This window comes from Coregonus lavaretus (genome assembly GCF_964263955.1).
Source record: "Coregonus lavaretus genome assembly, chromosome: 28".
In the NCBI taxonomy this organism is placed as follows: domain Eukaryota; kingdom Metazoa; phylum Chordata; class Actinopteri; order Salmoniformes; family Salmonidae; genus Coregonus; species Coregonus lavaretus.
In genome coordinates, this window is record NC_140015.1 from 10762425 (window position 1) to 10787580 (window position 25156).

Sequence of the window (25156 nt, forward strand, 5' to 3'; positions counted from 1 at the left end):
TTATATATACACTAGTTGACCGACAGGGGGCGATGTTTTGAAGCCACCGCGCCTCCATCTTGGCAGCGTTGCAAAACATATTTTGGAAGCTATAGAAATGCATTTAAATAATGTCTACATTTGTTTTTGCAAGGTTTATTCTATTACAGACACCTTAATGCATACTTTAAAATTACATTATGTGAGCTAAAAATAAAAAAATGAAACAATTTAATAAAAACATTTTCCTTAAAGAATCGTTTTTACAAAGTATTAATGTTACTGTCCCCACTACAAAAACAAAAATACTTAAATACATGTAATTTGGTCCTTACATTTTTTTATTGAAATACTGTAGAATTCCATTCATTCCTATGGACTCACCTCTGTTGATATGTGCCAACCATAGACCGCATGGGGGCGCCAACAAATCTTGTCACCTGACCTGGGTATGATCATATGATGCATTGATTTCTGTCTTTTGATTTCGCATTACTCATACAACATTTGGATAAGTGAAAAGAGTAAAACTTACAAATGGGGGTTTAATCATCTACACTGATATTAAATGAGTTGTGATAGTTTGATGTTCTCCAATGAATCCACCACTACAGACTGACTAGACGTTTATACTACTAATTTATATGGCAGAAGGAGGCCCCCTGTGTGTGTTGTGTGTCAGTATGTTGTGCATACTTCCTCCTACTTCACTTCACTTCCCTAAAAAATAAATCTGTTTTCTCACACAGACACCATTCAAGCACAAATACATTTAAATAGTATGCCAGAATTGAAAATACAGAAGGGCACAATGGGGTTAAAATAGTTTTTATAAAAACTGAACATGCTCTCTTGGCTTTCACACTTACTGTTAAAATAATATTCCTCTCTTCTCATTCAGTACAATACAAACCAGTTTGTGAGATTAATGAAGCAGACAGCCAAATAAATACTGTACTAATGTCACTTACTATACTAATGTCAATGAGAATATTGCCCCTGAAGCGCAGGGAAATTATTATTTTCTATAGCACTATAAAGACACACTATCTTCAAAGTTTGGATTGAAATGCTTTTGGTTGTTAAATGGAGACCTTTCAGATCTGGTGGCTGGATTTAACACTGGCCCATATGAATCTGATGCCCACTGTGGGCAGCCCACAGATATAAGTCACAACAAAGTACACAATGAAAGAGACACAGGTAAACAGGCACGTATATACTGTCTTAGCAACTACAATAGATAATACTAACAGCTCTTTCCATTGAAATAAGGCAGGCACGTGCAAATACAGTATTTTAAACCGTCAAAACCATTTGCTGGTTTTCAAAATTAAAGTGACTTTGAATTAAAATTTAGATGACCAGACGAAATAATACAAATAATAAAGTCCAGCAACAATACATTCTACTAGTGCATTATGTATTACTTCATCGAAATGAAAACTGACCTGGGAAATTCATGAAAGCTAATACTTCAATTATACGTATACAATATAATCATGGTTAATTGCATTAGTCTCGGTTTGACCCTCTGTGACTTTGATGCTGTTTTTACATTTACATTTACATTTTAGTCATTTAGCAGACGCTCTTATCCAGAGTGACTTACAGTTAGTGAATACATATTATTTTTTAAATACTGGCCCCCCGTGGGAATCGAACCCACAACCCTGGCGTTGCAAACACCATGCTCTGTCAACTGAGCTACATCCCTGCCGGCCATTCCCTCCCCTACCCTGGACGACGCTGGGCCAATTGTGCGCCGCCCATTTTATTAAGCTAAAGGAAGTTAGTGTCAGAGAAAGTACATACAGTATGCAAAGGAATTCATTTTACTGAGAGAATTAGAATACTGTAACTACATTAGAATATACCATTTTACAACAATGTTAAATATAATCTAAAAACTTCTATCAGCAATTGCACACTGAAAGAAGTGTGTTTCATAAATTGCAACAAACACAATTTGTTGCAAACACATTACAAAAACATTAATGTATAAATTATGTCACTAAGGTTAAGGCGTTCATTCAGTATTTTGGACTGTGTCATGCCAGGTGTGACAGACCAATACCACAACACCTAGCTAGACATCATTGACCGATAAAATTTAGTCATATAACACTATCGTTGTCCTGGAAAAAGGTGCTCAACTACAAGTCTTTCCCTGATAAAACGCTTTTATAAGTTACAAACATAATATTCTGTAATAGTAAAAAAGTAATAATAATTGATTGGATTTATATCGCGCTTTTCTACCAACTGAGGTACTCAAAGAGCTTTAAATATGTAAAGAATGTTGGGAAACGTCTTAATGATCTGCTCCAGGGACTCCAGGACACAGACATGGCTTTGAGTGAAATAAAAACTCTATCGGCTTCATAATAAGCAGACGGCTGCCAGGTAGAGTTCTGGTGTAAAACAGGTCAGCACCAGAGTCATGTCTCTATGGAAACAGACACGAACACTCTGAATGCACTGACGACAGAGTACAGAATACTCTCACAACAGCAACAGCCAACACTATTCGGCAAGACTTCCATCCAGGTTTGACTGAGGAGGACTGATGTCTTCCCCTCTGTAGCCAGGGAGCCTTATAGGTCCTGCCAACTCTAAATTGGGTGTATGAGATGAGCACTGGGACATAGGCAGGCAGCAGCTTGTCCTTTTCACCCCAATTAGGGAGACTTTCCCCTCCCCAAGATGAAATAAGCATGACGCTTCTCAGATAAGTGTGGCACTAGTTCAGGTAGATGGGGGTCATGCTTTGCCCTTACTCTTGGCCAAGGCCATGCGCTCGGACACAGTCTTGATGGGGACCCCCTTACGGGACACCTTGACATGGATGAACAGGGTGGAAGGAGAGAGGCTGGAGCCATCTGCCTTCAGCAAGTGGACATGGCGGTAACCTAGAGAAAAATAGAGTCACTGGTGTCAGTGTCACACACAGACACACTATCTCCACAAACACCCCTACAATACAGAGACAGTCTCCTAGTACCTGTGCGGAGGCTGGTGAAGGGCAAGGTGTACTGGCCCACAAAGTCGTTCTTGGCTTTGTGGTCATGGTCTTCCACTACAAAGCGTACCAGGGCCAGTTCAGGGACCTGCAGCTGGAAGCTCAAAGTGCTGTCCCAGCGTGGGTTAAAACCTGCAGGGGGCATAGGAGAGCTGTCAGACACTGCCATCCACCACCATTCACAGCCTGAAACTACTCCACTGACCGGGATAATGGAGCTCTATACGAGAAGTATCATTTTCTGGTACTCGCATGTCTCAGAATAACTGCATTGAGCAAAGATAATGGAGTAGCTGGGGTATCTATCATGTTTCATCATCATTATGGTAAAGATAAATATGGGAGTGCGGAATAATGTTCCTGATCAATTTTCTGTCTGGAATAGTGCCGTGGGTGGTGGGAGTCATACAGGTGCCCTGGAATACTTATGTTCATTCATGGTAAAATGTCAAATGTTCCTAGTACTATTATGCTCTTCTAATTATATTTCTAATATGGTTCATTTGTGAACTCAAGGGTGTATACAACCCTTGTTATCCATTTCTTTAAGGGGAGTATAATAGATGTGCACTAGATGAGTGGAAGGTTACCATTGTTGTCGATTCGGTGGGTTTTGTCTCTGGAATTATCAATGGCCACCCCGTGAATTTCCACCCACACCAGCGGGTCCACAATGGAGTTGGGCTTGTCTGTGTTGATCTTAGGAAGCTGCTGTGCTGATATTATCTGAACACAAAATCCCCCTAATTACTTTTTGTGACTTTGTATATAAAATTCTAGTATGAAAATTATTCAAATGATTTTACAAAATGACTAATAAGGTGAAGTAGTTTACTACCTTGGTCTGTTTCCATACCACTGCTAACTAAAATGTGCACTACTATTCCAACAAGGCAGTTACCACATATACACCACCACAACAGAATCTGATTCTCAGCAGGTTTCTCACCCGTATGGTGAGCTGTGTGGGGATGTGACCTGGCCCGCCTCCTGTGATCTCTGGGTTGAAGTTGGAGCTGGGGCTGCACAGGAAGCTGGGTTTGAGGATGTATCCACAGCGGCCGTTAGGCAGGAAGCGGCCCTGGTTCAGATCCATCTGCTCCCCTGGAGTCTGGAAATTCAGAGCCACTGCAGAGAGAGAAAGAGAGATAGAGAGAGGGAGAGGGAGAGAGAGAGGACAGACAGGAGTGTGAAAAGAGACAACAACAACATACCGCAACACATGAACAACAGAACACACTTTACCAGGAAGCAATGTGAGGTTAGTTATTATGACAAGAGGAGTGAGGAATAGGAGGCTCATACCAAACATTTGCAATGCTCTCAGAGGAGGCCCAATGTAAAATAGCTTTCCATCTCCAGGGACTTCCAGGCTAGATAATGTTAAATAAATGAGCCACTTGTACCAACTCCTTCCTCCATCCCACCCTCCACCTCCCACCCCCCACCTCCCACCCCCCTCCAGCCCAGAGTGCTAACCCATCGAGCAGCCGCCGTTCCACATATCCTGGGGGTCGTAGTTGGAGGACTGGAGCCGCTGCCCGGAGGGGTAGATCCGGCTCAGCTGCCTGCTGTTGTGTCTGACAAACAGCTTTCCTGGAAGGTGATGAGAGGAGTGGGTAAGAGATCCATCACAATACCTCAAACGCAAATAAAAAGACAGACACACACACAAATATGCACAACAACATGATGCACAAATGCACCTGTGTATACAAGGACTTTCTCTACAACTACAGTGCCAGTAAGAACTATGAGTCATTATAGGATCTCAACAGCAACTGATTCACAGAAAACTGTTCTGTTCGAGTTATGTCTTCCAAAGCCCCTTGCCTGTGTCCTTGATGTGTTTGAGGGCGTCATTCTCATTGAAGGATGACAATTCATCGGGTGTTTTCTGGGCGGAGTGTTGGAACCCGCGGAAGGGGACACTTCGACAGTACACCACCAGTTCAGACAGTTCTGGGCTCAGCTTAGATGAGACCGCCTGAGCCAGCAACACAGAGTGCACATGAGAAATATGTTCCTAATCAATTTCTGTAGACTTACAGTGCCGTCTCAGTCACATGAAAGGTAAATGTGTAGCACCTTGGCAGGGTCCTTTTTGTCCTTTTTGTTGCTGCTTGATGCCTCGTCGTCCGAGCTGGTATCAAAGCTGCTGGTCTTCCCCAGCTGGCTCAGGTGATGAACATCCTTCTTCCCCTTCACCAGGATATGACCCCTCAGCTCCTGCAGAGGCAAGACAAAGATGCTTCAAAACACTGAAAAGCATATGTTAACATTCCTGTTAATATTCCACAATCGTTCCGTAAACATGCGAGGGATGGGAGAGAGAGCAGAAAAGGACAACAGGTTTCTTAGACAGAAGGGGACAGGGGTGAGTAGAGAGCTGGGGACAGGGGTGAGTAGAGAGCTGGGGACAAGGGTGAGTAGAGAGCTGGGGACAGGGGTGAGTAGAGAGCTGGGGACAGGGGTGTGTGTCGTACCTCAGGAGAGGGCAGGTCCTTCAGAGGCTGGTTGTTGAGGGGCTTGGTGAGCAGCCTCTCGCCCAGGATGGTGCGCAGGTGTCGGGCCATGACCGCCTGCTGCTCAACCGTACAGTGGTTCTCAAGGGACAGGATCAGGGGGTACGGGGAGGCCTACGGGAAAAAACAAGGGTTGGTTCATAAGAGGCCACTCATTCAAATGTAAGAGAAACCATAAGCTCCTTAGGTAATAAGCCAGGGTGTATTCTGGACTACACTGAGGCCAAGAAGCTGTTGGACAGCCTATAGTCTTATTAGACTCTGAGCCAAGATATTGACTGTAGCTTGAACTGAACGTCAGCAGAGGCAGAAAGTTAACAGTCTAGATGTGTTTTCTTCCATTGGCCTGCTGCTATTTACTTGTTAACTCTATTTTGTTTAGATGAGGAATACTTTGCTTTCCATAAAGAGTCACATATGGGCATGTTGGTTAAGGTGAAACATTTGGCCTCCCTATAAACCACACAACCATCTGTCCACCATCCCCCCAACCCACTAAGATAGTCTTACAGGCCAGGTGTGCTCACTCATTATTTATTTACTTTTCATTAAAAAATTAATTTGCTCACCTTGAAGGCATACTGGGCGATGGTCTCGATTACCTCTTTGAAGGGCACTTTAGAAGTAAGGGTGTGTCCATGATAGATGACAGGCTCTCCTTTGTCCCCGTCCCAACAATCCAGTTCCACACAGCGACAGCCCTGGTTCAGAGCTCTGGTTCACACAGTGCATATTCTTAGGGTGTGTGTGTGTGTGTTTGTGGGTATGCCCGTGTGCATGCATATGCGTGTGTGCATGTGTGTTTATGTGTGTGTGTCTATGAGCATTCATATGTGTGTTTGTGTGTGTGCATGTGTGTGTATTCAAACCTGATGTATGGCTCGGCACTGCTGGCACTGGTGACCTGATCCTTGGTGAGGTAGGTGTTGTGTGAGGATGAGATGAAATAGTGGGCCAGGGGTCTGGTCATGTCCTGGTGCACCCTGGCGTGGTCAGGGTTAAACACATCGTTCTCCAGGGACAGCATGTACATGGTGAAGCCATTCTGAGTCATGAATTGGTTCTTCTGGGCTGCAGGGAGGAGTGGCACATTACATTTTTTTACATTTTTAGTCATTTAGCAGACGCTCTTATTCAGAGCGACTTACAGTTAGTGAATACATTTTTTATTTATTTATATATATTTATTTATTTTATACTGGCCCCCCATGGGAATCGAACCCACAAACCTGGCGTTGCAAACGCCATGCTCTATCAACTGAGCTACATCCCTGCCGGCCATTCCCTCCCCTACCCTGGACGACGCTGGGCCAATTGTGCGCCGCCCATGAGTCTCCCGGTCGCGGCCGGCTGCGACAGAGCCTGGATTCGAACCAGGATCTCTAGTGGCACAGTTAGCATATCAAATCATATACCTTTTGTGAGGATTATGAACAGGCATAGACAGGTATAGACATGCTCGTATGATTGTGGAAACATAAAGTCAGGTGCAGAACTGGCCCTGAATTTGCAGCAATTAAATATGTAAAATATAAATACATACAACATTCAGATAAATAAAAGCACAGTGAATGTAAGGAATGCAGTATGAAAAAAGTATGAAAATGTATGCACTCACTACTGTAAGTCACTCTAGATAAGAGCGTCTGCTAAATGACTAAAATGTAAAGTTATAAAAATCCATGGCTAAAATGATGTTCAGTGTTTCTTCGGCCTACCCCAGTCATTGAGCTCGTAGGTGCGGATGAGGCTCTGAGCGTGGATCAGTGATGCGTCCTCCCCCTGGTCTCCCAGGAAGTCTCTCAGCTCAGCGGTGGACAGAACACAGCCGTTACCAGAGTAGTGTCTGAACACCGCGTCCAGCTCTGGCCGCCTCATCAGCTCCCTGCAGAACTCCTCGATCTCTACGTGGTCCAGACGGCCGTCACACGACCGGTCAGCTTTCTGAGAGGGACGGATGGACAGACAGAGGACAGACAGAGGGAAATGAGGGACAGACAGAGGAGAGGGAGGGACAAAGAGACAGACAGATGGGCGAATGGACAGACGGACAGACAGAGAGACTTTGGTTAGGGCTGATCTGATTAAAATACTTTCACATACACAACCCCTCCACACATTTTCAAAGGGGTTCCCTAAAAACAGCGGGCTGGATCAAAGTTAATATCTTCAATTCTTATAGGTGAGCCATGTTTATATTATCAAATCTATGGGGGTGCACTGATTTGTTATGGAAGTGCCCAGCTACCCTGTCCACTCCCATAATTCATACCATATAGACAAACATACACTCCACACATTACTGCACTGCACACTGTTGGTTTGATATTCAGTCTCTGAGGAGAGGGCTGGGCAGGGTTGGAGAAGGAGATCACATGGTGAAGGAAGGAGCAGGAAAACAACTTGACATTAACAGAGAGGAGAGCTGAGAGACTTAGCTAGCAGTAATCCTTAACTATGGAGAAATGACTGGCTGCCTGATAATTTGAGAAGGGGAGAGGGGAAGAATGGGAGAGAGGGGAAGAAGAGGAGAGAGGGGAAGAAGAGGAGAGAGGGGAAGAAGAGGAGAGAGGGGAAGAAGTGGAGAGGGGGAGAAGGAACGAGAGGGGAAGAAGGAGAGAGGGGGAGAAGGAACGAGAGGGGAAGAAGGGGAGAGAGGGGAAGAAGGGGAGAGAGGGGAAGAAGGGGATAGAGGGGAAGAAGGGGGAAGAAGGAGAGAGGGGAAGAATGGGAGAGAGGGGAAGAAGGGAAGAGAGGGGAAGAAGGGAAGAGAGGGGAAGAAGGGAAGAGAGGGGGAGAAGAAGAGAGGGGGAGAAGAAGAGAGGGGGAGAAGAAGAGAGGGGGAGAAGAAGAGAGGGGGAGAAGGGAAGAAGGGGGAATAAGAGGAGAGAGGGGAATAAGAGGAGAGAGGGGAAGAAGGGGGAAGAAGGAGAGAGGGGAAGAATGGGAGAGAGGGGAAGAAGGGAAGAAGTGGAGAGGGGGGAAGAAGGAGAGAGGGGAGAAGGAGAGAGGGGGAGAAGGAGAGAGGGGGAGAAGGAGAGAGGGGGAGAAGGGACGAGAGGGGAAGAAGGGGAGAGAAGGGAAGAAGAGGAGAGAGGGGGGAAGAAGGAGAGAGGGGGAGAAGGGAAGAGAGGGGGAGAAGGAGAGAGAGGGGGAGAAGGGGAGAAGGGGGGAGAAGGGGAGAAGGGGGGAGAAGGGGAGAAGTTGAGAGAGGGGTAGAAGGAGAGAGGGGGAGAAGGGGAGAGAGGGGGAGAAGGAGAGAGGGGGAGAGAGGGGGAGAAGGGGAGAGAGGGGGAGAAGGAGAGAGAGGGGGAGAAGGGGAGAGAGGGGGAGAAGGGGGAGTACGAGACCATCAGGGGAGAAAGAAAGACAGCAGTAGAGAGAAGAGTGCAGGAGAGAGAGAGTGAGTGTGTGAGTGAGAGAGTGAGAAAGCGAGTGAGGGGCCTCCTGGTTGGCTTGCCACTGGGTTGGTAATTGAACACAGAATCCAGGCTGTGGAGGTGGAGAAGGGGAGAGGGGGAGAAGGAGAAGAGAGGGGGAGAAGGAGAGAGAGGGGGAGAAGGAGAGAGAGGGGGAGAAGGGGAGAGAGGGAGAAGGAGAGAGAGGGGGAGAAGGAGAGAGAGGGGGAGAAGGAGAGAGAGGGGGAGAAGGGGAGAGAGGGGGAGAGAGGGGGAGAAGGAGAGAGAGGGGGAGAAGGGGAGAGAGGGGGAGAAGGGGAGAAGGGGAGAGGGGGAGAAGGAGAGAGGGGGAGAAGGGGAGAGAGGGGGAGAAGGGGAGAGAGGGGGAGAAGGGGAGAGAGGGGGAGATGGGGAGAGAGGGGGAGAAGGGGAGAGAGGAAGAAGGGGAGAGAGGGGAGAAGGGGAGAGAGGGGGAGAGGGGGAGAGAGGGGGAGAAGGAGAGAGGGGAAGAAGGGGAGAGGGGGAGAAGGGGGGAGTAGGGGAGAGAGGGGGAGAAGGGGAGAGGGGGAGATGGGGAGAGAGGGGTAGAAGGAGAGAGGGGTAGAAGGAGAGAGGGGGAGAAGGGGAGAGAGGGGGAGAAGGAGAGAGGGGAAGAAGGGGAGAGAGGGGGAGAAGGAGAGAGAGGGGGAGAAGGGGAGAGAGGGGGAGAAGGGGAGAGGGGGAGAATGAGAGAAGGAGAGAGGGGAAGATGGGGGAGGACGAGACCATCAGGGGAGAAAGAAAGACAGCAGTAGAGAGAAGAGTGCAGGAGAGAGAGAGAGTATGAGTGTGTGAGTGAGAGAGTGAGAAAGAGAGCGAGGGGCCTCCTGGTTGGCTTGCCACTGGGTTGGTAATTTAACACAGACTCCAGGCTGAGAGTGAAACGCAGCCCCAATCTACTCCACAGCATACTGAATAAACAATGGCCCTCAACCAACAACAACATCTCGCCTACACACAAACGCACATGCACACACATACAGTATGTGCTCACCTTGAATAGTGAGCATGCATACTGTTCATTCAGGTCTATGTTGATCATCTGCAGCAGGCGTTTGACCTCGTCATAACTCATCTTCCCATCGTCATTCTCATCAGCCCGTTTCAGGTAGCCACGGATCCAGGTGTGGGGGGTTAAGGAGAGCAACCAGGGGAGCATACCGAACCCCTAACCCTAAACACATCCTTAAAAGTACATACTATGGTATATACAGTATTTATAGACACAAAACACATATATACATACAGGCAGAGTTGATGCACATGCATACTGTATACAGGCACATTACAGCCCACATCCAACTATGGGTAAGGGTCAATTTCATCATTTCTTAATTCACAGCGATCCAGGAATCAATTGTATAGCCGTGTCTAATTCAACTACCAGGAAATGAAATGGAATACGATGCCAACATCCATCTGAAGTCATAATACTAAAAGCCTCCTCCAAGGCCTCTAATGGAATAGAACACAGGGCTGATATACAGAGAGGAGCCAAAATGACACCCCCTTCTTCCAGGACACACACAACAATAAGAGCTTTTGCAAGGCTGGTCTTTATCAGTCTACTGCAAACATGGCTGGGCCCTGCCAGTGTAAAACCGCACCTCAAATCTTACCCAATAACAAGCCAAGGCACTAGCCTGGACATGTCCCAGAGCACCTACTCCTCTATCTGTTCTCATGACTCCACACATGTAAACAGAAAATGAACAGTGACATAAGCAGAGATACAAAGATGGCTTTGCGTTTTACACAAGTGTGTCTGTGTCGCTAACAACCCAGCGGCTATACAAGGGATCATGTTTGACAGGATATTCAGACTATATTTAGACAGTGCTTTTTGCTGGGCCATTGCTGCACATCTTAGGTATGCTGTGGATGCGGGATGGTGCATGTGACAGTGTTATGTTCAGAGTCAGTCACCATAGCGATCCTGGCTGCCCAGCCTGCACTATATTTACTCTGGGTCGAAGGCTGGCAGCCTGGCACAGCGCAGCAAAGAGCCACGGGGGGTAAAGGATATTGATCCAGTTTCTCCTTCTGGGTCATGTTGGCCACGCGTTCCTTCAGGGTGCGGATCCCTCGGACCCAGTGCCTCGCCTCCTCCTCACATGGGCAGAGGAGGTCCAGACTCTTCCTGGCTCCTCTGAACACCACCGTGAAGCACTGATTCTCTGGTACCGACCCAGATAGCCTCCGCAGAGCCTCAGACTGGCAGCCCTCACGCACACACTCCACCTCTGTCACTGAGACTGGCACAGAGAGATGTTGGGGAGGGGAGGTGGAAAAGGAAACAGTGGGAGAAACAGAGAAAGACAGAGTAATTGTATCAATCTGGGTGTAGGAATAAACAGAATACAAACAGGGCACCAAAACACGTGGAACTTGGAGGGAGGCTTGGAGCTGAAAGGTTGTGAACTCTAGGGAGAGTGTGGTAACACCCACGTAGCAGTTTGACATGGCATCTCGGTGCTGGGGTCCTGATTTGGCTCTTAAATAATACGACCTGTACAGACAGACCTGTGTCAGCTGCGGCGGCAGAATATGTTTACGACTCAGGCCTACATTCATCTGCATGACGAGCTCCAAATTTAACCAGCAACTCCACAACACTCAGGGCACAGCAGTCAAACTGACACTCAAGTGTAGGCAGGACCTTTAGCCCAATGCCATGAGGTGTTTGTGTGTGTAAAGAGATAAAGGAAGACAGAAGAACGCCATCTCATTGACTTTTAGAGAGATTTGCATCTATTTCAGCTCTTATTTCTAACAGTAACATCTGTGGTGAAACCTATGCCGGGGACGAGGGAATGGGCAGGGCTTTACACGTGATGGCTGACCCTCTACCCAGCAACACAACACCAGCCTACTACCCCATTACCCTCCCTGTACCACATCCAGAATAGAGCCCGGTGAAGGTTTCAAACCTAAGACTAGCTATTGGGTTTGTGGAGTAGCTTTCAAATCATTCAGTTGGTTATTTAAGTACATTTAGCAGTGCCTTTCTACACTGGGATCAGCTTTCGATAGTGACACACAGACCAACGATGGCTCAGCCACAGGGCTGACTGTGCCAGAGCCAGGGGCCATGGGCAGCCACTAGACAACTGTCTCTTCTGACAACGGCCTCTTTGTGCTGAACAGCCCCCACTTCTCCACCTCCTCAAAATCACTGACACATTCCTGCCCATCGCTCCATGACAAGGATGACATTTCAATGCTGAGAGTAGGGGAAAGTGTGGTGCGTGTGTGTGTGTGAGACTGGCACAGCCGAAGTGTTAAGTGCGGTGCATATTCTCTAAAGCCCATCTCAACAGAGGGGATCATGCTGAGCTGCAGGTGCCAGACCCCAAAGGCCCTTGAGACCACCTGTAGTCAGCATTTGTGTGTGCGTGTGTGTGTGTGTTAATAATCCTGTGTGTTTGGGTGTTTAACAAAACACACACCTTCGACGCCTGACGCTTTTGTGTTATCAGTAGCTGTCTGCTGAAGTGGTCAGCCTACCTTTGTCCTGTGGCCTGTCGTTGTTCTGTAGCGTTAGCCAAGTGTGACTGAAGTAATACTGCAACACCGCCTGTGGCCTGGTGGCCTGGTTGGGGGAAGACAACGTCACAACCACCTGACCCCCCACACCAGCCACCTGGCCTCTCACCCTACTGTACATGAGGCCTTATCCAGAGACATACAGTGCCTTCGGAAAGTATTCAGACCCACATTTTGTTAGGTTACAGCCTTATTCTAAAATGTATTAAATTGTTTTTTCCCCTCATTAATCTACACACAATACCCCATAATGACAAAGCAAAAACAGGTTTTTATATATTTTTGCAAATGTATAAAAAAACAAAAACGGAAATATCACATTTACATAGGTATTCAGACACTTTACTCACTACTTTGTTGAAGCACCTTTGGCAGCTATTACAGCCTCGAGTCTTCTTGGGTATGACGCTACAAGCTTGGCACACCTGTATTTGGGGAGTTTCTCCCATTCTTCTCTGCAGATCCTCTCAAGCTCTTTCAGGATGGATGGGAAGCGTTGCTGCACAGCTATTTTCAGGTCTCTCCAGAAAAGAGAGAACCCCTAACCCTTAACGCATCCTCCAGTGGCGCTCTGGAGCAGGATTTCTGTACTTTGCTCCGTTCATCTTTGCCTCGATTCTGACTAGTCTCCCAGTCCCTGCCGCTGAAAAACACCCCTATAGCATGCCACCACCATGCTTCACCGTAGGGATGGTGCCAGGTTTCCCCCAGATGTGCCGCTTGGCATTCAGGCCAAAGAGTTCAATCTTGGTTTCATCAGACCAGATAATCTTGTTTCTCATGGTCATAGAGTCATTAGGTACTTTTTGGCAAACTCCAAGTGGGCTGTCATGTGCCTTTTACTGAGCAGTGGCTTCCGTCTGGCCACTCTACCATAAAGGCCTGATTGGTGAAGTGCTGCAGAGATGGTTGTCCTTCTGGAAGGTTCTCCCATCTCCACAGAGGAACTCTAGAGCTCTGTCAGAGTGACCATCGGGTTCTTGGTCACCTCCCTGACCAAGGCCCTTCTCCCCCGATTGCTCAGTTTGGCCGGGCGGCCAGCTCTAGGAAGGGTCTTGGTGGTTCCAAACTTCTTCCATTTAAGAATGATGGATGCCACTGTGATCTTGGGGACCTTCAATGCTGCAGAAATGTTTTGGTACCCTTCCCTAGATCTGTGCCTTGACACAATCCTGTCTCTGAGCTCTACGGACAATTCCTTCGACCTCATGACTTGGTTTTTGCTCTGACATGCACTGTCAACTGTGGGACCTTACATAGACAGGTGTGTGCCTTTCCAAATCATGTCCAATCAATTGAATTGACCACAGGTGGACTCCAATCAAGTAGGGGAAACATCTCAAGGATGATCAATGGAAACAGGATGCACCTGAGCTCAATTTCGAGTCTCATAGAAAAGGGTCTGAATACTTATGTAAATAAGGTATTTCTGTTTTTATTTTAATGCATCTGCCAAAATTTCTACAAACCTGTGTTCGCTTTTTTAATCCATTTTAGAATAAGGCTGTAACGTAGCAAAATGTGGAAAACGTCAAGGGATCTGAATACTTTCCAAAGGCACTGTATATTTAGAGAGTTCGGCCAACTTTTAGAATTTTGAATATTGCTCTAATTCTAGACATCCAGTTACATAGCATTGTTTACATATTCACTATGCAATGTTAATGGGGAGCTAACATGTACTCTCCTGACCTTGACATTTATAACCCGTCACAAAACACCTCTTAAACCTTGTAATCGTTAACTGGACTTTGGAATTGAGTGGACATAAACTTGTCTGTGATGTTTCCACTCTGTGTGTAGGTGAGTGTGTTTGCATGCGTGTTATCTAGATCACTAGTATAATATGTTTGTACAGTATGACTCAAAAATGAAAAAAAAAAATTCGGATTGACTTTGGCAACTCCAAAGCTCTAAGGACCGCCAGCACTAATTCATAAAATGATATGTGTCAGAGACATATTGTCACGATCGTTCCATGATGAAGCGGACCAAGGCGCAGCGTGATATGCGTACATTCCTTTATTGCAGTACACAACACGAACCAAAACAACAAAACAAACGATACGTGAAGTCCTGGGTTGAACACAAACCTTCCGGAACAAGATCCCACAATAAACTGTGCCAAACAGGCTGCCTAAGTATGGTCCCCAATCAGAGACAACAAGCTACAGCTGCCTCTGATTGGGAACCACCCTGGCCAACATAGATATACACGAACTAGAACACAACATAGAAAAATCCACACCCTGGCTCAACGTATAAGAGTCCCCAGAGCCAGGGCGTGACACATATTTAGACTCTTTAAATGACAATCTCAATTATAGTAGTGTAGTAGCAGTTGGTAAGGCCAAACCCTGCAATTGGGAGTCATAAAGAGGTTTACCCATTTGGTAGGGCTATAATCTGACACAAGCGTGCACGCACGCGCACTCACACACACATCCTTTGTCATGCCAAAAACAATCATTAGGCTGTGTCATCAGATCCCTATGGGCAGGGCAGAGGAGCCCTATATTTGCCTTATGGAACATGGAGTGGGGCCAGAGCCATGGCCTCTCATTTACCGGAGGGATATTTCAAGAGCAATCTGAGAGGCAAACCCTGTAGGTGTAGATCTATTAAACTATACTGAGATTTACTACCGGTTTAGGAGACCTGAGGACTCCAAGCGCTTCACCCGCTGCCCACTTATCCTTCTCCTTAAACCATTGAGCTTTGTGTGTGTGTTTTTGGTTTTACTATTCTTGTGGGGACCAGAACTCACAAGGATATCAAAACAAGGAAGATTCTGACAATTGGGGACATTTCGCCGGTCCCCACAAGGAAAAAGGTTAATTTAGGCTTAGGGGTTAGGTTTAGGATTAGGGTTACAATTAGTTTAGGTTTAGGGGTTACGGTTAGGGTTAGGGTTAGGGTTAGGGTTAGGAGTTAGGTATAGTTTTAGGGTTAGGGGTTTGGGGTTAAGGTTAGGGTTACGGTTAAATGGAAATCAATTATTTGGTCCCCACAAGGATAGCAAAACTGTGTGTGTGAGTGTGTGTGCGTGCATGTGTGTGTGTGTGCGTGTGTGTGCGTTTGAGTGTGTGTGTGCAAGTATGTGTATCTGTGCATATGAGAGAGGGGAAGCGGTCAAAACTTTATGATTAGAAATAGCGTTCCCACAGTATAATGGGCCAAAACATCTAGGATTACTGCCAACATTTCCTCTCTCTTCTTTAAGGGGATCGTAATCATTAGAGCACTCATATGATGTGCCAGCTTCCCTTTCTGATCGGCCCATTGCCTGCAAATGATTAGCGAGCTGAGGTAAGCCAATATGTTGAGGCCAACGGATAACAAGTCTATGTACTGTGCATTGTTTCTAATGCAGATTGTGTCGTTCACCGATGTGAACCTTCAGCAGGTATGGAGTTTCTGTGTGTACTATATGGATGCATTACTACAGGTGACACACAGGTAACTGCCAAAATAAAGGAAACACCAACATATATTGTCTTAATAGGGCGTTGGGCCACCACGAGCCAGAACAGCTTCAATGCACCTTGGAACTCTACTGGAGGGATGCAACACCATTCTTCAATGAGAAATTCCATCATTTGATGTTTTGTTGATGGTGGTGGAAAATGCTGTCTCAGGTGCCGCTCCAGAATCTCCCATAAGTGTTTAATTGGGTTGAGATCTGGTGACTGAGACGGCCATGGCATATGGTTTACATCGTTTTCATGCTCACCAAACCTCGTGCCCTGTGGATGGGGGCATTGTCATCCTATGGGGGCATAGCCATGGTAGCCAAAATAATGGCCTGCCCAGCATTTTTATACATGACCCTAAGCATGATGGGATGTTAATTGCTTAATTAACTCAGGAACCACACCTGTGTGGAAGCACCTGCTTTCAATAGACTTTGTATCCCTCATTTACTCTAGTGTTTCCATTATTCTGGCAGTTACCTGTATCATACAATTACACAGGTTATAGCATCTGACTTTATTCCTGGCTCATAGCATAGTATCCCTTTAATTAATTAAAGGGAAATGTAGAAAAGAGGGCATTATTGTTGGCCAACATGAAAAGCACAAACGGCTTAGGACAAAGAGCTGGCTAAATGAATCTACTGAATCCGGTCTAAGAGGCTAGAACAGCTTGTGGAAGTCCTGTTCGTTTGTTTATACATTATTATTTTCCCATAGATAGTCTTCCCTTCATGCAAGGCTACTTCTCCTAATCTGATATCGGTTAAGTTTCCTTTCCAATTATCGCGAAAGCCTCAGAATCTGAAAATCTAAAAGACCAAAACATCCCCCTCTTGTGACCACTCCCCTTCCCCACTCCTCTCCTCTTTTCTGCTCACTCCCTAACCTTCTTCTAAATCTACACCTACCTTCTCCCCTCCCTTTCCCTTAATCCACATCCGTATCCTTTCTCCTTCTCCTCTCTTATGCCTCCTTTCTCTCCACACCCACCCCTCTCTTTTCTCTCCTCCTTCCCCATACCTCGCCTTTCCCCTCCTCCTCTGGCCCCTCCCTCCACCCCTCCGTCCCCCATGGTATACTCACAGGTCTGTTGTGCCTTGGCCTTGCGGGAGCTCTTGGTGGACTCACACCACACGGTGACCCCGTCCTCCAGCAGACGCAGGCTGCGGCTCTTCTGCCACCTCTGGGAGCGTACCTTCACCATGTTGGAACCGCGCATCATCGCACGGACATCCTCATCATCCAGCACCCCTGGAAACACACACACAACACACACATGCGCAAGGTTAAGGTCAAATACACTGTTACACACTTTTAGGTAACGTGCAGTATCACTGTGGATTTTCCAGTATGATGTAATATGGTATGTCACTGACACTGTGTCATTGTTGCAGAACACACCCTCCATGTCCTTATGTCATTCACTCTAGTCTAATTCAATGTTAGGCCATCCACACCAAGCTCCACTGGCAGTTCATTGAGAGTTCAGTCTGTCTGCTCTACTGTCGTGTCACACCCTGGCTCTGGGACTCTATATGTTGAGCCAGGGTGTGTTCATTCTATGTGGTTTATTTCTATGTTGGGGGTTCTGGTTTGTTGTTTTCTATGTTTGCCTTAGTGACTCCCAATCAGAGGCAACGAGTGTCAGCTGTTGGCTGGTTGTCTCTGATTGGGAGCCATATTTAACTGTCTGTTTTTCACTTTGTGTTTGTGGGTTTTTGTTCCGTGTTCGGTCATTGTCACCGTGGACGTTACGAGTCGTTTGTTGTTTTGTTCGTGCTTTAATTTAATAAAGTAAACATGTTCATTCATCACGCTGCGCATTGGTCTCTCCCTGACGATCGTGACAGAAAAACCCACCAAAACTGGACCAAGCAGCGTGTCCAGGAGCCATCGCCAGGGGAATCGCTTGCAGATCTCCGTGGCAACCTCGACTGGGTCCAGCCTTGTAAAGAGCAGAGTGGATGGACTTGGGAACAGGATGGAATTGGGGGCAGAAGAGCGAGAGTTGGGCGAGAACGATAGAGGCCTGGCCCACGGGGAGGAGAGACCCCCAGAAATTTTTTAGGGGGGGGCTCACGACGTCGGGGCAGCAGGAGGCCGCGATAGAGCGGTCCAGCGGGTTGGCAGAGGAGGCCGCCAGGTTACGGGGGCCACTGGTCGAAGAGGGGATGGAAGGTAGAGAGGCACGGCGAGAGGTACTGGGGTGTGTTACCAGTCCGGTCCGGCCCGGCCCGTTCCAGATCCCGGTGTAGGGCCAGTGGTGTGTGTCCCCAGTACGGTCCGGTCTGTTCCTGCTCCCCGCACCAAGTCAGTGGTGCGCTTCGTCAGCCCGGCTCGGCCCGTTTCTGCTCCCCGCACCAAGTCAGTGGTGCGCTTCGTCAGCCCGGCTCGGCCCGTTCCTGGCCCCCGCACCAAGTCAGTGGTGCGCTTCGTCAGCCCAGTCCGGCCTGTCCCTGCTCCACGCACCAAGCCTATGGTGTGCGTCGTCAGCCTGGTAAGGCCCGTTCCTCCTCCACGCACCAAGCCAGTGGTGTGCTTCGTCAGTCCGGTGAGGCCCGTTCCGGCTCCACGCACCAAGCCAGGTGTGCGCATCGTCAGGCCGGTCCGGCCCGTTGCTGCTCCACGCACCAAGCCAGGGGTGCGAGTCGTCAGTCCGGTGAGGCCCGTTCCGGCTCCACGCACCAAGCCAGGGGTGCGTATCGTCTGCCCGGTCCGGCCCGTCGCTGCTCCACGCACCAAGCCAGGGGTGCGCATCGTCAGCCCGGTCCGGCCCGTTGCTGCTCCACGCACCAAGCCTGGGGTGCGAGTCATCAGTCCGGTGAGGCCCGTTCCGGCTCCACGCACCAAGCAAGGGGTGCGTATCGTCAGCCCGGTCCGGCCCGTTGCTGCTCCACGCACCAAGCCAGGGGTGCGCATCGACAGCCAGGTCCGGTCCTTTCCTGCCTCACGCACCAAGCCTGGGGTGCGCGTCGTCAGTCTGGCACAACCCGTGCCTGGGTCATCGGTGCCAAATCAGGTACCGCTTTATTGCTCCCCAACGGAGCTGAAGCTAGCCGCTCCTGCTACGTCCAGGTCAGCTCCAGCCAGCGGGGCCAGACCGGACCAGGGGCGCTATGGGGGGTTTATTGGAGGGTGGTGGGCAAGCCCGGAGCCAGAACCGCCGCCGAGGAGGAGTGCCCACCCAGCCCTCCCCTATTTTTCTCTGGTTGAGGCGCGGTCGCAGTCCGCGCCTTTAGGGGGGGGTACTGTCACACCCTGGCTCTGGGACTCTATATGTTGAGCCAGGGTGTGTTCATTCTATGTGGTTTATTTCTATGTTGGGGGTTCTGGTTTGTTGTTTTCTATGTTTGCCTTAGTGACTCCCAATCAGAGGCAACGAGTGTCAGCTGTTGGCTGGTTGTCTCTGATTGGGAGCCATATTTAACTGTCTGTTTTTCACTTTGTGTTTGTGGGTTTTTGTTCGGTCATTGTCACCGTGGACGTTACGAGTCGTTTGTTGTTTTGTTCGTGCTTTAATTTAATAAAGTAAACATGTTCATTCATCACGCTGCGCATTGGTCTCTCCCTGACGATCGTGACATGTCGTAAATTTAAGTAGAAGTCTATGAGCCATATCCCTCCTTTTTGGCCTTCCCTCATCATGCTATTACAGTAAAATGACTGTGACGTATATTTTGCAGGATAGGGACTCATAACACTCAATATCATGTCAGGATGAAAACTGAGGGTTATGAGTCTGAAGAAAACAGGTATGCTAACAAACCAGTCAAGCACAACCCATTTAAAGCTATGTGGTTGTATTGTGTGTTGAGGGCTTGGCAGCAGTGGGCGTTCCAGGGACGACTCACTCACCTTTATACATACAGCAGTCCTTTGGAAGCACCACCTCCATAACTCACAAACACAGGTCATGCTGTCATAATTAGGGCCTAAACATAGGACTTTGTTTTATATACAAACCCCTGAAAGGAGCAACACTGAAACATGGTTGACATTCAGGGTACTGAAGCAGGAAATCCCCACAGAATCTGCTGACGAGAAAAGACAAACTTTTCTACATGTGACGACACAACCGTTCAAGACAGAGACAAAATCAGTAAGGCTGAGATGATGATGAGAGCTAGTTTATAAAGGCTACCCAGTGAATGGGTGGGGCTTGGATGAGGTCAAAAATTGATTGACATGTTGCCTGCTTTTAATCACCCATGTTCTTTTGTGCATTCTAGCGCCACACAACAGTTAATGGTGATATCGACATGTGCTGTCAAATATTCGAGTCTAGACATTGGGAAGTGCTAATTATATAGCATAGCAACACCAAAGGTTGATATCAGCAGACTAATTATTATTATTATTAACCAAAATGGTATCTGTTGCAAAGGGTGGGTGGGTTTTTTAAGTGGGTGTACATGTTTGTTTGTTTGTTTTTTATCAAAGAAACAGGCGTAGGTGTAAATATATATCAGAGCCTTACATTTTACAAACACACTTTGAAACAATTTTCTTTTACATATTTTGGATGAAGTCTGCTTGTGGTGGCCGATTTTTATTTTTTATGAGGCAGAATTGATTTGACTGGAATAGTGTCTAGTCTGGTATCTGTTGTTGTCATTTAAGCAATAATGCCTGAGAACCCGATAATTATTGTGTGACAACTCACGAAAAGGCTGTTCTGAGGCCCGAGGCGAAGCAACTTTTTTTATGAGGCAGAATTGATTTGACTGTAATGGTGTGTAACGCTCAGTGGTCTAGTCTGGTATCTGTTGTTTTCATTGTTGATTTTGCCGCTACCTGCTGACTGTTGCAGTTACCGCACAATTACGTCTGCGATGTATATCTATTACGTCATACGTGATCACGTTCGAAACAGATCAGATAACATTTGACTATTCATTCAGTCATCAAGTTGGTGTCGTTGGTGGTTGAAAATGTATTATCCCGCATTTTATTGCAATGTAATTGTATCATAATTTTTTAAAAGCATTAATATGTGATACAACTGGAGATAATATGGAGAAGAAAGAATTTGAGGTAGGCTTTGTTTTTCAGATTTTTTTAAATAGAGATGTATATTTTTTATATTAAACATTTTAAAAGGCAAGATAAGTCTTGCCATCTGCCAAATTCAGAAATAGTGAGTAATTGGGTAAAGGTGATCGCCAAGGTGATATATAGTGATAAATAATGTAGGCTAATTAATGAGAGTTGAGAAAGGTGATATGTAAAATCTCAGAGAGAGATGCAGGAGGCTGATCCAGAGTCAGCCGGACCATCTCAGTCAGAGGAGACTGAAGCAGAGAGAGAGATGCAGGAGGCTGATCCAGAGTCAGCCGGCCCATCTCAGTCACAGGAGACTGAAGCAGAGAGTGAGATGCAGGAGGCTGATCAGGACTTAGCCGGCCCATCTAACACATGGGAGCCACAGCAGACTTTTCATTACAACCTGTCCTTGGCCCGGAGAAGCTCCTCCTCAGAACTCGAATTCTCAGGGGAGGAGATGAATGAGAAGTAGGTAGCTCTTTGTCTTCCCCATACTTACCTCCTATTCTCTATACTGTGTGTTCTGCAACTGACCAAAGAACCAATCAGAGGGTGTGTTTGTGGTGTACATGTATATAGGCTAGTCCCGTAGAGGTCAAGGGTTAGATAGTTTTAATAATTAACAGTACTCATCTATTTATCCCTTTTGCAGGCAATGGATTCTTTCGACTGAGAATATCCATGAAAGGGTGAGTTAGAGTTAGCGCTGGAATTTTCTAACATCAGGGAGACGGTAAAATAGACTATGGGTGCATCCCAAATGGTGCCATTTCCCAAATATATGCCCTACCTTTGATCAGAACTCTATGGGCCCTGGTCAAAAGCAGGGCACTATATAGGGAATAGGGTGCCATTTGGGATGCAGTCTAGATCAGGGATGGGCAACTGGTGGCCGTGGATCCCCTTTTGTAAGCCCGCGGATCAATAAAAAAAAAGAATGGAACTCAGTCAGGGTCTCAACTTATTGTTGAGAGTTAGAATAGTAGAATACACAAGGTGCCGTTTTCAATTTTGGTTTTGCTTCAGCAGTTTTTATCTTGCTATGTCAGTCACTGACAGTCACTCAATTAGCCCATGTCAGCTAAAACATTTTTTGGGGGGTAAGTTAGTCTAGCGGCCAGCTATCTAAATTTGTAGTAATCATGGTCGAATGGGGAGGGGGCAATGGGGAGGGGGCATTGATTTTGTTAGTCACGCTCACTCAGATATCATATTTTTAAAAAAATATCTGTGTCCCATGGCAAAATGAGTAGAATTACATGAAAGTAGTTCTACAATTTCAAAATGTTCTCTCTGCCCCAGGGTAAAATGTGTAGAATTGCAGCAAACTTGCTTTAAAACGGCAACATTTTCTCTACGCCACATGGCAAAATGTGCAGAATTGCAGGAAATTAACCCTAAAACTTCAATTTTGTCTCTCCACTGTCAAGAGGGGATCCGCTAAAATCATTTGCTGGCAGAGTGGGGGGCAGGCCCCAACAAAATGTTGCTTGGGGCCCCCAAAACGCAAGGGCCGACTCAGACTACATGTGTGGGTATGGATGTGGGAATGAAGACCCGCGAGCCACTGCGGCCCCTCATGATGAGTTCAGATTTTTTTGGCCCCCACGCCCATAAAAGTTGCCGATCCCTGGCATAGATATTCTATTACAATACTACAGTAAATGTACCAGGAGCTGGCGAGTCAGCACTTTGAGTCTAGACAATGGAAACCTGGTGAGCAGGCTTTATATCTCAACAACAAGGTCGGAGGAAGTTGAATAGAATAACATTATTTAATAAGTTGTGGCATTCAGGTTAGATAATAAAGACATCACAATGTAGACAGACGGTGGATTTAATTGAATGTTCAATTTTAGAACAATCTTTCCCGGCTGTTCTTTTACATTACAGTCCACCATAGTTGAGGCTCATGCTAAATGCAAGAACATCGTGTCATGGGTGAAGGAGGACTCTTCAACAGTGGTGGTCCCTGCCCTTGATCTCATCATGTACAGGCATTTGCCCTGGACACCATCATCATCATCATCAACTTCCTCCTCCTGGTCTTCAGTCGTAATCAATGAAGCAGATCTGGAAGCGGCCTCCATATGCCGCAGCGTCAGATTCAACCTTGGGCCAAGTCATGGGCCAAGCGAGGTCACCAGCCCTAGAACTGGTGCCAGGACACGGAACCCAACTCCCTTCCCCTCCCCCCTTTCGTATGTACCCCCCTGTAGCTTATTCCTCCCCATAATGGTTGGAACAGTTAATTCCTTAACTTCATACATGTGTATAAATAATGACTTCTCTAAAATGATTTATTTCCACTGAATACAGATGTAGGAACTTACGTTTGCTACAGCAGGAAAAGAATCCTGCAGCATTAGGAAATGTGAATTAATATCTGGATTATAATTAATGGACATTTTTGAAGGGGTTGATACATTATTCGTAAGGGAAAAAAATATATTCTGAAATTTCAAAGTGGACTTCAGAAGCCTTTTAAAACCTCAAATACACTATACGTTTTACATTTCCTACATTGCAGGAAAGTTCTCCTGCAACAGGGTGATCAAATTAAGATCCTGCATCTGTATGACTTTAGTTGATTCTTTTAAATAATGTTTTAAAGCAGTGTTTGTGTCCAGAAAGGTTTGTTATTGTCGTTGTTACCATATCTTTGTTGTGGGGTGCTCTTCAGGTCAGAGGAGTCTTTGGGAAATGAGGAAGAAGATGACAACCCAAGAAGATATTCCTCAGCATCTGAGAACGGAGATAGAGAGGATTGGGACAGATCCCGCTCAGACCCCCTGAGGTCTGTGTTCGGACTGTCTCACAACTTTATCTTCAGTCAGGTTCACAGAGACGCCCGCAGGTCCCTGAGTGAGGTCATACTGCCATCCATCCAGAGGAGACCAAAGAAGATGAGGCCTATTATTCTGTCTGCGGACACCAGGCTGATCATGGCCATTGTGGAGATCATCTTCAAGCAGATCAACGCCAGACTAGCCCAGCTCATGCTGATAGGAGGTGCCAGTCAGGGAGCCGAAGCTCCTTCCACCAGCATCAGCTCACCGAGCAGTCAGTTTGCTGAGCAGATGCTGCGGACAATCACAACCACAATGAATGGCCATACTATGGGACAGATGGCGCTCACTTGGCTGTCTGGAAAGTCCGCTAAGGAGATTGAGAGAGAGCTAGGACGACTGGCAGGTCAGGTCATTGTTGCAACCATCAGCAGCATCCAGAGGGCGAAGAGCGACGCTCAGACAGGACATGAGGTGCGGGTGTCCTACTTCCTGTCAGCGGTGTCGGCCGAGGTGCAGAGTCTGGTGGTCCAGAGAACGGAGACCAGGATGTCAGGAAGCGACCACCTGCTGAACCTGTCTCGGGCAAAGATCAACAGGGCCGTCGAGCTGAAAATGGCTGAAATGTACGGTGGATCCCTGTGGGATTGGTCCCTGACAGAACAGAATATCCAGCTAGGTCATGACAGAATCACTGCCATGTCCAATGATTTGGTGGATTTGGTGGTCGATGATACCCTGGATGCCCTTGGTTATCTAGAGTACGAGGCATTTTCCAGGTCCCAGAGCGCTGGCTCCCGGACAGGGATTGAAGGCCTCGACATTGATGGTGTGGCAAGGGACATGGTCCGGAAAGCTGCAGCCAAACTCAAGGCATCCATGTCTGAGTTTGAGCTGGAGGGGGGATCCAGATACTCACAGGGCAGCAGTGGTCCCTCGAACCACTCACCTCTGTCTCGCTCCCACTCCGACCTGAGGATGCTCTGTGTCCGGTCAGCAGTGTCAGTCAGAACTGCCCTGCAAGTGATAAAAACAGAGCTTGACAGCAACTCAGACGAGTCCTTTGTTCCATGCCAGATGTCTAGAAACCTTCTAGCACGTCTAGTGTCGAGTGTCGAGAGCATCAGCGATCTGGAAATTGGTGAGATGCTCCAGGGCCCCTCAGCAATAATGGAGCCGGAGGCTGTGAGAGAACACCCAGACATATCCTCCACTGCCATCTACCACTCCCTGCTCATTGATTGTCCATTCCCACCATCAGAGAGGATTCAGGAAACAATTATTCTAAGCCGTCCACTCACTGCACAGGATGTGACCACACAGGGGGAAAAGCAGCATC

General features: G+C 47.2%; 1 protein-coding gene across 2 annotated transcripts in view; it reads right to left on the reverse strand.

Annotated features, from left to right (window-relative positions):
* Window positions 1-271: 271 nt before the first annotated feature.
* Window positions 272-25156, reverse strand: part of LOC311103309 (1-phosphatidylinositol 4,5-bisphosphate phosphodiesterase delta-3-A-like) — a 45912-nt gene continuing 21027 nt past the window's right edge. Inside the window, exons 2-15 of one of the 2 annotated variants that reach the window (XM_084144848.1) lie at window positions 17069-17236; window positions 10990-11218; window positions 9958-10087; window positions 7245-7470; window positions 6396-6597; window positions 6096-6240; window positions 5488-5640; window positions 5090-5230; window positions 4835-4988; window positions 4481-4597; window positions 3951-4129; window positions 3592-3727; window positions 2984-3133; window positions 272-2891 (exon numbers count right to left, since the gene is read on the reverse strand). In XM_084144848.1, the coding sequence (XP_084000974.1) occupies window positions 2743-2891; window positions 2984-3133; window positions 3592-3727; window positions 3951-4129; window positions 4481-4597; window positions 4835-4988; window positions 5090-5230; window positions 5488-5640; window positions 6096-6240; window positions 6396-6597; window positions 7245-7470; window positions 9958-10087; window positions 10990-11218; window positions 17069-17236 (2279 nt within the window). In that variant the 3' untranslated portion in view covers window positions 272-2742. Of the gene's footprint in view, window positions 2892-2983; window positions 3134-3591; window positions 3728-3950; window positions 4130-4480; window positions 4598-4834; window positions 4989-5089; window positions 5231-5487; window positions 5641-6095; window positions 6241-6395; window positions 6598-7244; window positions 7471-9957; window positions 10138-10989; window positions 11219-17068; window positions 17237-25156 lie in introns of those variants that run through there. The other variant, XM_084144849.1, reaches the window with a different exon arrangement.